Source organism: Hippopotamus amphibius, chromosome 6 (genome assembly GCF_030028045.1).
Source record: "Hippopotamus amphibius kiboko isolate mHipAmp2 chromosome 6, mHipAmp2.hap2, whole genome shotgun sequence".
In the NCBI taxonomy this organism is placed as follows: Eukaryota; Metazoa; Chordata; class Mammalia; order Artiodactyla; family Hippopotamidae; genus Hippopotamus; species Hippopotamus amphibius.
The window spans coordinates 89,583,447-89,596,291 of NC_080191.1; the positions used below are offsets into that span (position 1 = coordinate 89,583,447).

Below are 12,845 nucleotides of genomic sequence, written 5' to 3' on the forward strand. Positions count from 1 at the left end.
GTGGGAGTTTAAATGAGGAGACAGGTTTGAAGGCTTCCAATTTGCATTCTCTATAGTTCTAGTCCCCAAGCAAAGAAACGATGTAAGAGTTCTACCAAGTAAAATGTAAGCCCATTTCAAGTATATATTCACAGACTGGGGAAATGACAGTTGGAGCAAGGGGACCCATGGTGAGCTACACTTAGACCAGGTACCTTTATTACCTTGCCTCCATGCACCCCCATCGTAACACCAGGGCAATGAAGCTTCGGAAACCTAGAGGTCAAGGACAAATTGAGCTTAAGTCCAACATTCTTGAAATGTTTGGCACTCTTTCTCATAAATGTAGTTACAAAAGTCAACATCCATAGGTCTTGTTGGTGGAATCATTACTACAGCCTGCTACCATGTTGTAAGGTGCTTTTTCTTGGGCACTTGGCCTTTCCTTCAATCAGTGGGTCTGGGGTCTGTAAACTGAGAAAGTCATCATCCTTTTTTAGCTGGAGGGCTGTCCCCAGCCTCCTAATTATCCATTCTTGGTTCATCCAATCTACCTTGCCCCGAGAGAAAATGTGTTCTATTGTCTGCATTGTTCTCTGAGGATCTGGGCCCCGACTGCCTCGCTAACCATGGTGATCACTATAATTGTGACTTACTTTCTCTGATGGTCATGAACCACTACCTGGTCTTTTTAAATTCCACAATCCTCTCATCGCTGTTACTTACAGGATGCCAATTTCAGTAACATTATCTCCTATAATCAGGCCTGGACTACACAGAACAGCTACCACTAAGCTTCTCAGTGAAGCTGGAGCTCTTCTAAAAACCATATATCTTATCACGTTAATAAGAAGGATGATGCCTTCGTCCTCTGCAGAACATGGTCACTTTTGTGTGACCTTAGATAAGATGCATGGTTTGGCATGCTCATTTCTCTTAGCCTCTGATTTCTTTTTCCAGTGTTTACCATGGGCATTCTTGTATTTCTTCTCCAGTTGATATGGACCACAATTTCTCCAGGCTTCCAAGACTCACCACAAAATTCCAAGAAAGAAATATGATCATAGGTATAAATACTTTCCATGTAGCCCCTGTGAGACAGGTGGCCCTTGAATAGCATTTCTTAGAAAAGGTTTCTCTGCCTCACCTTCTTTTTCCCTTTGTCTCTCTTCCTCATCTCTGTTTCTCTTATTTCTTTTTATAATCACATACCTCCTTTAAAAATAAAGAAATGTAGGTGCTTTCTAGATATTTTAAAAAGGAAATATTCTAAAATCTTATGTATTAATGAAATAACTCCATAATAATTTCTATATGTCTAAATACTTGTTAGCTGCCTTCATAAGTAAGTTTATTTTCACATATTTTTGGCATTGGCTAAACAAAAAATGCTCTGCTATTCATAATTAATTGCATCATATGTAAACAGCATAGAACTAAGTGTGTATGATTGATAATTAGAGTACGTATTGGTGACACATATTACTGCTTTTGGAGATTATATGTATAATACGTGTGTGTATATACACATATATATGGTAACAGATATAGCATTTATTGTACTGCTAGTCCCCACAACAAACCAAAGATGTATTCCTTTCCTACGTGCTTGTAGTACATTTTCTAAATGTACAAAAGGGCTATGGCTTTTGCTTGCTCAGTTGATTTTCTTCTGAGACTTAAAATCTGATGTTTATTAAATTTGCAGCTTAAAATGTTTCTCCCTATAAAACTTCTGACATACTGCATACTTAGGAATTATTTTGCAAAATATTCATAAATCGGTTTAAGCACCATATCTCAGTACTTTAGTTCCCTTAAGTAATACTCTGTATCCTGTTTTGTATTCTACATGTCTGCCTCCTACTCAAATTGTACTTGAAGGAAAAATACTTTATATATATTAGAGTTTTTATTTACTCTTACACTGTATTTAAAAGACTGTATATGCAATTTTCAAGTGTTATTTGAATACCATTTGAACATAGTTGTGTGTGTATAGTTGTATAGTTTATAAATATTATGAGTGCATGTACACATGCATACCTATATTTAAGTACAATTTTAAGGAGTAAAAAAAAAAGGTGCAACTATAAATTTATATGAATATGTATGAAACTGTATTTAAAAGCAGACTTACATTGACTTGTCCAAAGGATCTATTTTGGGAAAAAACAAGGGCCAGAAGTAATACTTACTTGCTCAGGAAAACTGATAAACCATCAATTTTCTGAGTTTATATACACACACATACCATCAAAGCAAAAAATGAAATATAAAATACAAAAATTTAAAGATGTTAAATTCATACATCTTAAATACAAACTGAGGTTATGGTTAAAGTCACATAAGTGACTGTGGTACTTAAGTTTATAGCATTAGCCATATTCCTGAATCAACAGGTAAACTCACAGGATGCTGTCATTTTTTTAAGACATTAAGGAACTAATAGTACTATTTTATTCTCTATAGTCTTATCATTTTTTTTTCATCTGCTAGTTTTGGTTGGGATTTTATTTTGCATGTAAGTAAATGGCTGTAACAAACAATAAGTGAACTAGTTTTTATAAGAAAAGATTCTTTTAAATTATGGATATTTTTAGATGTGTATTTATAAGATTATAGCCAAAAAAGCCGGTATACCTATGTTAAAACTGTTCAAACATAGATAAATATTGCTGAAAAATATTTAGTCACTGGATATCAATATTTATAGGAAGGTAAGCAAACAGAATGGTTAGTATTCAGAAACTGCAATCTACTAAAACTTTTTAAGCTAATGTACTTCTTTCATGAATACTCTTTTTGTCTATTTTACGACAATGACACTACTTTTTTTTCTATTATTAGCTTTGGTACTTTAAGTCAACACTTAAGAATTGAAATTTATTTTTTTTAAATACATCTTTACTGGAGTATAATTGCTTTACAGAGTTAGTGTTGTACTAGTTTCTGCTGTACAACAAAGTGAACCAGCTACATTTATAAATATATCCCCATATCTCCTCCCATTTGAGCCTCCCTCCCACCCTCCTCTTTACCCCTCCAGGTCTCAGAAAGGACCAAGCTTATCTCCCTGTGTATGCAACAGCTTCCCACTAGCTACCTGTTTTACATTTGGTAGTGTATATATGTCAATGGTACTCTCCCACTATGTCCCAGCCTCCCCTCCCCGCCCCATCGTGTTCTTTAGTCCTTTCTCTAGGTCTGCGTCTGCATCTCTATTCCTGCCCTGCCACTAGGTTCACCAGTATCATGAAATGTTGTTCTTACTTAGAAGGAATGAAGTGTGTTTTATGCCAATGGATTTTTGGTTCTCTCTCTAGGGAAGACAGCAAATTATAATGTGTTAGTCTACCTTCAAGTACACACAAAATTAGTTTTCAGCTATTTAATTCTGGAAATTGTATATTTGAAAAGTCATAGAGTATGTGTTTTTGCTTGGTTAGTTTCTTGATCCATGAAGACTCTGCTTCTGGCTGTGAGTTTGGAAAATCCTGACAGATCATACTGAATCCTAAAAATATTTCATGGTACACACAGAAACCAGATTGAAGCTCTCACATAAAATATGTTTTTCCATCCATCAAGGACTAGCTTCTCTGACATGAACAAAACAAGATTCAACTATATAAATGTGTGGGTCTGATTCTTAGTTACTAGTAGTGACTTTATTCCTCGGAACCTTATTTTCTACAGTGTATCCATTTACCTCCATAGGCTTTGTCCTCATCAAAGTAAATCAGCTACCTTTATACATATATCCCTATATCTCCTGACCCACAGCCAGAGGCTTTCCCAAGGCCTAGATCCTCATAAGGACACCACATGAGATCTTGGCCACCTGTAATTTGAGAAGATAAAACAAACCTTCAATGCATATGCTAAATATTCAAGCATTGCAGGCTATTCATAGGGAACTCTTTTAAAATAATCAAGTTGCAATCATGTACTCATGAAAGAATACAAGAAAAAGAAAAGCAACTATTTGTGCAATACCCACCTGAAAGTAATTTCAGGTAAAATAAATGCACTGAAGCTACTTTATTGGGATATGGTTATGCCTAACTGTAATATTATTTCACAAAATGTTAAGTGGTCTTATAATGGATTTGAAAACTGCAAAAAATAAAAAAGGGAAACTGGGAGGAAGAGGTCTGGCTTTTAGAGCTCAAGTTTGCTAACCATATGCCTTTGGATAAACTACTTGTATCCTTTGTACTTTCAGCTATCTCATTTGTAAAATGAGAGTGAGAATAGCTCCTCTACTTATTTCAAAGTTTTATTGGAAGCATCACATTGTGTAATGTATTTGACAGTTGTGACAGATATGATGTGATTTGACAAATGAAAAGCAGCACTAGAAATTGAAGCAATACTCATTATTGAGATGCATATTTTATTTAGGCATAAATAGGGTAACAAATGCTTTTGAAAACCCTGTGCCAGCCCCTCATAACCACTGTGGGTAACTGGGTGTTGTTGATGTCAGGAGTCTCTGAGATTATCAAATTCATTAAGCTCAAGTCTATATGATTCTAACTAAAGACCTTTTATTAATCAATATTTATAATGTTTTCAGCATATAATATATACCTGAGTGTATGGAGATTCAGACAATTATTACACATCAAAGAACCAGAGCTTAATAGTGGAGGAAAACAATACAAATGTTTACAATACAAGGTAGTGTATGTGATGAATTCTTATTTTTTTGTATCTTTTTTTCTTATTTTTTAATTTTTTAAGCTCTTTATTGGAATATAATTGCTTTACCCTCTTGTACCAGCTTTTGAGGTACACCAAAGTGAATCAGCTGTATTTATACATATATCTCCATATCCCCTCCCTCCCACGATTCCCTCCCACCCTTCCTGTCCTGGTCCTCTAAGGCATCACCCATCATCGAGTTGATCTCCCTTTGTTATACAGAAACTTCCCACTACCTATCTATTTTACAGTTGGTAGTATGTATATATATATATATATATATATATATATATATATATATATGCCACTCTCTTACTTCATCCCAGCTTCTCCTTCACCCCCAGTTCCCCCCAACCCCATGTCCTTCAGTCCATCTTTATTGGAGAAAAATTTCTTTACAGTATTGTGCTAGTTTCTGCTGTACAACAAAGTGAATTACTATATGTATACATATGTCCCCTCCCTCTTGAGCCTCCTTCCCAACCTCGTTATCCCACCCCTTTAGGTCTTCACAAAGCATCAAGCTGATCTCCCTGTGCTCTGTAGCAGCTTCCCACTAGCTATCAATTTTACATTTGGTAGTGTGTATATAAATTCTTAAAGGGTCTGGCAAACATATTTTAGAGCAAGTGAAAGCATGTGCAGGATTAGTAAGTAAGTGATAGTATTACCTTTTCTGGAAAATATTCAACTTTATCAAGAGACATAGGAGATAATCGAAGATGAGCAGAAGAGCACCTTAGACACTTCTGTAAGTGAAAGAGTACCCTGTAAATAATTATACTAAAAACAATAGGCCTAAGCCAGGACTGTCTAGGTAAACTAGGATTGGACAGTCACCAAAATAATGTCATTTTTTTTTTGAGAAAGACAAATGAAAGTATCGAGGCTTTTTACTCATTCTTAAGAGAAATAATATATTCAAAATATATTTTTATGTTTCAAAGGTATGAATTATTCCAGTCATCAAGTTTGTCTTACGCAAACATACCTTATAAAGAAATATTCAATTTACATGTTAACAATCTCTTCCTGCACATCACCAAAATAAAAAAAAGAAAATAGCTATAGAATCAACTGTTTTTTTTTTTCTTTTTAGACTGGATTTAATCTTACAGAACTAGTAGACACGTTATTAGTCAATTATGCCTCAAAACATCTTACCCCCTATACATTTTAGTATTTGTTTCACTGGCAAATATGTTTATTTAGAATTCAACTTCATGAACTGGTCAAGCCAGTCATTCAGTTCTCTTCTCTCACCATACGGGTATCCTCTGTATTTATTAATATGGGATGGTCTAAATATGATGTTTTTTCTCTTTCTTTCTTTCTTTCTTTCTTTCTTTCTTTCTTTCTTTCTTTCTTTCTTTCTCTCTTTCTCTCTTTCTCTCTTTCTTTCCTCCTTTCTTCCTTTCTTCCTCTCTCTTTCATTCTATCTTTCTTCCTGTCTCTACCCCTTCCCTTCCCCCTCTCTCTTTCCTCCTTTCCTTTCCTTCCCTTCCGTTCTCTTTCCCTTTCCCTTTTTTTAGGAAGATATTGCTTATTATGAGCAAGTTACGTCTTTCGGTAATGTAATATTTTAAAACGTCTTAAATATCTAAACTATCAATAAAGGAAAAGTTCCCCTAAAAACAATACTTCTAGTACCACCCATGCCTTCTCCCATGATGCGTTACTTGCCGATAGTACACTTACTCACAATTTGGGGCTCCACCTGCCCACAGACTGATGCCTGCTGTCTGCCTGAACCTGCCCACAGTGTAACATTGTAACATTGACTTCCACTCAGCCAGTAGATTGACAATCCTCACACTTACTCTGTGTCTGCAGATTTCATTATGATCTGTGTATTTCCCTTATTTGAATAATAATTCATGTGGAAAACCCTGTTTTCCTGCCCTGTTAGAATGCTCCTGCTCTTAGGAGCAGAGCTAGCCTAGTTTGATGGAAAATGTTTGGCTAAAGTGTTCTCTGAAACTGAAATTTCCAAGACGATTTTGAGAGAGACTGAGCTACAGTCTGTGATGTACAGACAAGCATCCAAATGCTTTACTTTTTATTCATTTACTTTCTCTTCATTTTTCCACATTATTCAAATATTAATAGGTTATATTCTATGCATATAAGCCTACAAAAACTGAAACAAAAACAGCTGCTTAACATAAAGGGTCACCTTGTGATAAATACCCTGGTGATTTGAAGAATCACGTGTCGTTAAAAACATTGAATTAAATATCATCTCAGGCTTATAAACAGTGATCCCGCCTGTGAAAATTATTTTACATAGAAGAAATAATTGAGGAAAGGTTCTTAATTGGTAATTCAGCTCAATAGCTGCTAAAATTGCAATTGGCACCATTGTTGTTCTCAGATATGTCTCAGTGGCCTATGTTAGAAATTTACCAAATGCTTCTTAAATCTTACTTCAGCCAATAAGGTCAGTTTGGCAAGAACATACATTGTCTCAGGAAATTAGGCAAACAATATTTTAAAATATGTGTAATTTGTTAATCTTGTTATACATTAGAAAATGCCACACATTTGTTCCATGTAGTAATTACATTGAAAATGTGAAGAACACCTTTGAAATAGTATTGTTCATGTTTCCTAAAATTTCATTTCAGCTGTGAATGTACACCTGGATGGACTGGACAAAACTGTAGTGAAGAAATAAATGAATGTGACTCTGACCCATGCATGAACGGAGGTCTTTGTCATGAATCTTCCATCCCTGGGCAATTTGTATGCCTGTGCCCACCCTTTTATGCTGGAAAGTTCTGCCATCAACACTCTGACCCCTGCGATCCACTTAGTGACCTGTGCCAAAACAACTCGACATGCTTGATTGTGGTAGATGGACATCATTATTGCATTTGCAGAGAAGGTAAGGGCTTTATTTGTTTTAATGTTTGATCTTATTGTTTTGTTTTGTCCCTATAGGCTGGTGTCTTCTTAAGAATGTGTGAGAGAAAAATCTATATAGAGGGGGATATCTGACTCCAAATTTAGGTATATAAACATATCGGGGAAATAATCTAAAAAGTTAACCTAAACAGCATGGAGTGGGGGAAAGGAGAAACTTTATAGTTTTGGTTCTTTTAAAATTTCTTTCAGAAACCCTCTTTTATTCTTTGTTAACAGTCTTTCTTTCCTGAATAATCTTGTCCCTGTATTGTTCCTAACAACAGCAGTAGTTAGAAATGGGCATAGTGTCAATCTATAGTAATCAAATGCTCCACTATAATTTTCCCGCTGGAGTTCTCTATAAGCATCACTTGCTTCTGCTTAGATTGCTAAACTAGTATCATGCTCTCTGGTGGCTACTCTGTACAATAAGAGAGAGCCATGTAAGAGACATAAAATGGGCAGACCAAAGGACATCATTGCAGCCCCTGAACCCAGTCACATCTGAAGCCAGGCTGCTTCTGGTTTCCCAGGTCATATCAGCCAATAACTTAATTTATTATCATTAAAGATGCTTCATTGGTATCTCTTCAGTTGTAACTGAAAGAGGTCTGCTTAATTTGCAGGAGGTCTGAGTAAATGTTTACTGCTCCTGCATTCTTGGCTATGCAAAAGCTATTACCATCTTCAGTAGGAAAGCTTCTGCTGTAAAATTAGCCCATGGTAGATTTTTGGCATAACTGGAATGTGTCATAAAGAATATAAAAACCACAGTGTGTTTAGATGTCTATAACAGCTATTTACTTTCTAATAATCACTTATGGGTTCATATCTCTTTCCATGTTACTGGCTTTACTAGAATAGGAGTCCTTTAAAGATAAAGACTATGCTCATTTACTCTTCTGTCCAAAAAGGCCACTTTAGGCTATCTGTTCATTAGTTATCTTATTCAAAGTATTTCCCTTTGTTTTTACAAACCCTCTAAAATTTCCTGAGGATATAAGGTAATCTGTTATAATGGTATATAGAGGCAAGTCCTTGGACCTGTGTACATGGCAGAAACTTCTGGGAATTCTGAGGGATTAGAACTAGAATCTGGAAATCCATTAGTAATTGTTTTTTTAAAAAGGACATGTGATCTATAGAGCATATAACACGGTTGTATAAAGTATACGAGTAAATGCTTCCAGTAGTGAGGCAGGAACATAGAGACGGAACAAAATGCGTGGGGAGTGCTGATGTCCTGAAAACCATAGTAATTATGAGGTAGATAATAGAATACTTTTCCTTTTAACAAAGATTGACAGAGAAATTTTTTGAAAAAAATATTCAATAGCAAGGGAAGAGCTAATTCATTCTGCAGAATTATTCCACGGTGCTTTACTTGTCCTACTAATACATTCTCAGAATATAAGTAATAGATAAATGTTTCTTGAGAAGTAGCAGTGTCTTTGCTCACTTTAAGTAAAAAATTCCTCTATCTTAACCAAAGGTAATTTTCTACAGGAAGATCATATTTTTTCAAAAGATAATATATTTGATAATTAATTTACAATTCATAAATCCATTTAATAAATGTACATAATCTAGTACAACTCATTTCCTGTTGTGGGATGTGAAATAATAAGTTTGGAGATATCATAAAAGCTTCTTGTCACCTAGCAAACTAGTAAAAAATTGCTGTGCTCCAGAGCCATCACAAAAATATCTTGGGGACAATTTACACTCTACTATATAGTATGTGAGCAAAATCTTTTCAGATTTTCTTGGAACTTCATCACGCTATACAAGATTTCAGAGATTATGACTCTTCAAAGCAGTGCTTTGGGTAGAGTGGCAGGTGGACACAGTTAATCTTGTATTTATCGTTTCTTAATTGTTATTTAGTACAAAGAGATACTAGAAATGCACATTGTTTCTAAATTATTTTGTTTTATATATATAAACATATTTATATATAATATAAAATATAATACATATACTAATATATTACACATATTATATATTATATCTATTTTATATATTATATAATATATTTATCCTATATTATATAAACATATTTATGTTTATATATTTGTATGATAAATATATTATATATATTCATATATATAAATATATCTATTCATATATTCATATATTATATATACATATTATATATATTTATATTATATATGTTATATATGTCTATATAATTGTATATTATATATTTATTATATTATTAATATATTATATATTATATATAATTGTATATATTATTATTTATATATTAATGTCATATATATTTGTTATAAATATCATGATATTTGATATATAGCATATATTATTATATATTATATGTTATATAATATATCTTATATTATATAACATGATATATATTTTATATATCATTAATATATTAGATATATTATATATCATTATATAATATATCATTATATCCTGTTAAATAATATATGTTATACAATATATTATGTTATATATAATTTATAAAATTATAATATAATATAACTCTAATTTATAAAATTAATATAGTTAATATATTTTATTAAATGTTAATAAAATACATTAATTTATGTTAATACAATTATAATCTATATTATATTTATTACATTATATATTATGTTACATATTATTTAATTAATTATTAATATATTTATTTATAAATACAAATATTATCCATATTTTTATATAATTTAAGCGAAATCGATTGCTGAGCCAGTAAACTCTTTTGGTTCGCATGATTGAAATTTATAGTCAAAACAGCAATCTAATCCATTTTGGTCCAATGTGAGCTACCGTAGTAAAACACCAGAATTATTGTGATCATGTTTTGCAAAAGAAAATAAGGGCAATGCTCTGTCTTCTGATTAGAAATGAGGTGAGTTTACTTGGTTCCTATGACCATTGAACATTTTCCAGTGGCAAATAGTCAGAGAAACATTTAACAGTTATTCATTACACGTTCATTTTATATATAATCCTATTTGTTTAAACTATTTATCTTATTAAAAAATCACTGCTTTAATAAGTATAAAAATAGTGCACAGAAAGACAAATAAAATTTTATGAGATTCTTAGAAACTAATGGGGTTTATTCTCACTCCCCCTACAGTGTTATCTCTGTTGATTTTCTGTGCAGTCAATTTACACATCTCAACATTTATTTTACACTGTATATGTTTTTTGCCTCTGTAAACTATGCTCTGTACACAACATATGTCAATCTTGCAACTGCATGTTGGTGGTGTTTTAGAAATCTGAAAATTGTATTCTTTATTAACTGAGTCAAGAAACATATATTGATTTCCTACCATGTGTCAAGTCTTCAGACAGGTTCTGGGGAAATTAAACATGGCAACAACATGCTCTCAAGGATTTTAAGTTCAAGGAAGAGACACATAAGTTAACTGACCATTAAAGCATGAAGTAGTAAGAGCTTTCCCATTTACGACAGAGGTATGCACAAGCAAAGAGGACCTGTGGGTGCACACCCCAGCTTTCTCGCTGACTGTGAGAGCTCTGAGTTATGTGGCACATGGTTTCTAAGACTCTCCACCAGCCTGGAGCCTTCGTTGTCTACAACAATAATCTTCTCACTAAACCGTGCTCTTCCCTCTTTTATTTCCCCATGCCCTTGCAATAATCCCTGGGACCTCAAATAAAGTACTGGCACGCAAATCATTTATCTCAATTCTTATTCTGGAATAACCCAAGCTAAGACGCATAGCTAACCCCATTCCTTTGGCACTTATGGATGATCCAGGTGTGGGCATGGGGCTGGAGTAGTGCCAGGCAGAGCCCTTGCCTGGAATTGATGCTGAGAGCAGCTTTCTCTTTCTGCCAGTGTTTCAGTTGGTACAGCCAACACCATGTTCCCTTCACATGGAGATCTATATGCAGGAGGAGAGAAGCGTGTGTGTGAAAAATCATGTTCTGGAAGTTATAGTTTTTTCTTCAATTCTGCAAACTACCTGGTATCCTTCCTAGTTAGGCCACCAATAAATCCCATTTCTTATCAAAGTTAGTGTTTTTGTTTTTATTGCATGTGATCAAAAGTAATGTCTAATACATACCGTGAAGGGAAAGAGCTAATTAAATAGAAGAGGTTGAATAAACTGAATTCAACTTCAGGCTGGTAGAAATGGAGTATAAAAATGACATGAGGGTTACAGAGATACAGGTGACTTTGAATGAATAGCATGTGAAAGTCCATGTGTCTAGCGCACACTAGAGTCTATGTGTTAGTGTGTGTGTATATAGTGAGGGGTCTAAAACATAGCATTATGAAAATATATTTCTTTTCTAATTTTCTCTTAGATTATTTATTTTTTACTTTGAATTACTTCTCAGTTTATAACCAAGAACATCACCCTATCAAATATTTCTTTTTTTAATTGATTTTATTGAAGTACAGTTAATTTACAATGTTGTGCTAATTTCTACTGTACAGCAAAGTGATTCAGTTATGCATATGCGTATATATACTCTTTTTCATGTTATTTTCCATTATGGTTTAACACAGGATATTGAATATAGTTCCCTATGCTATACAGTAGGACCTTTTTGTTTACCCATTCTGTGTATAATAATTTGCATCTGTTAATCCCAAACTCCCAATCCATCTCTCCTCCAACCCCATAAATGTTTCTAATTTAATTTAAAGGGCTTAGGTTCTAAATGTAGCCACTTCATCCATAAGTCTCCAAGGTGAAAGGAGCAACAGTTTCTTTAAATGAACTTTACAGAGGATGAAAATGTGGAAAGGACTCCTTGTACAATGTTGTAGTGAAGGGAAGAGCCAGATCATTTTTATGTGTGCTGTTGATTTACAGTTGCGATTCTAAGCTCCATGGATTTGTAGTACAAGAGGAGGTGAGCAGTTGCATCTAAATGTGTCTATTACTTCCATATATATATTCCATCATTATGGTAATGCCACATTACCTGAGGTGCATAATTTTGAGCACCAAATAAATGTGTCACTTGAAAAATGTTTTGTTCAAGTTAAAAATTACTCCTTTTGATAATTAAAAGCATGTGTTCATGTAATAGCATATATCTATTAGGTTTAAATAGCTGTGGAAATTTATGTTGGGAAAATTCTTCAAAGAAAATATATAGTATTGCCAATTAACTTTAAAATATGTCAAATATTTACTACATTTAAAAACAGTAGCTTTTATACTCATTTTCTTAAAATGTATTTTAAAATCATGTTAAAAAAGCTTAGGGTCTATTGAAAATATTACTTT

At 33.4% G+C, this 12,845-nt stretch overlaps 1 protein-coding gene across 1 annotated transcript in view; it reads left to right on the forward strand.

Annotated features, from left to right (window-relative positions):
- Positions 1-12,845, forward strand: part of EYS (eyes shut homolog) — a 1,676,468-nt gene that overhangs the window by 498,252 nt on the left and 1,165,371 nt on the right. The window contains exon 16 of the mRNA XM_057737776.1: positions 7,317-7,576. Within this exon, the coding sequence (XP_057593759.1) occupies positions 7,317-7,576 (260 nt within the window). The remainder of the gene's footprint in view (positions 1-7,316; positions 7,577-12,845) is intronic.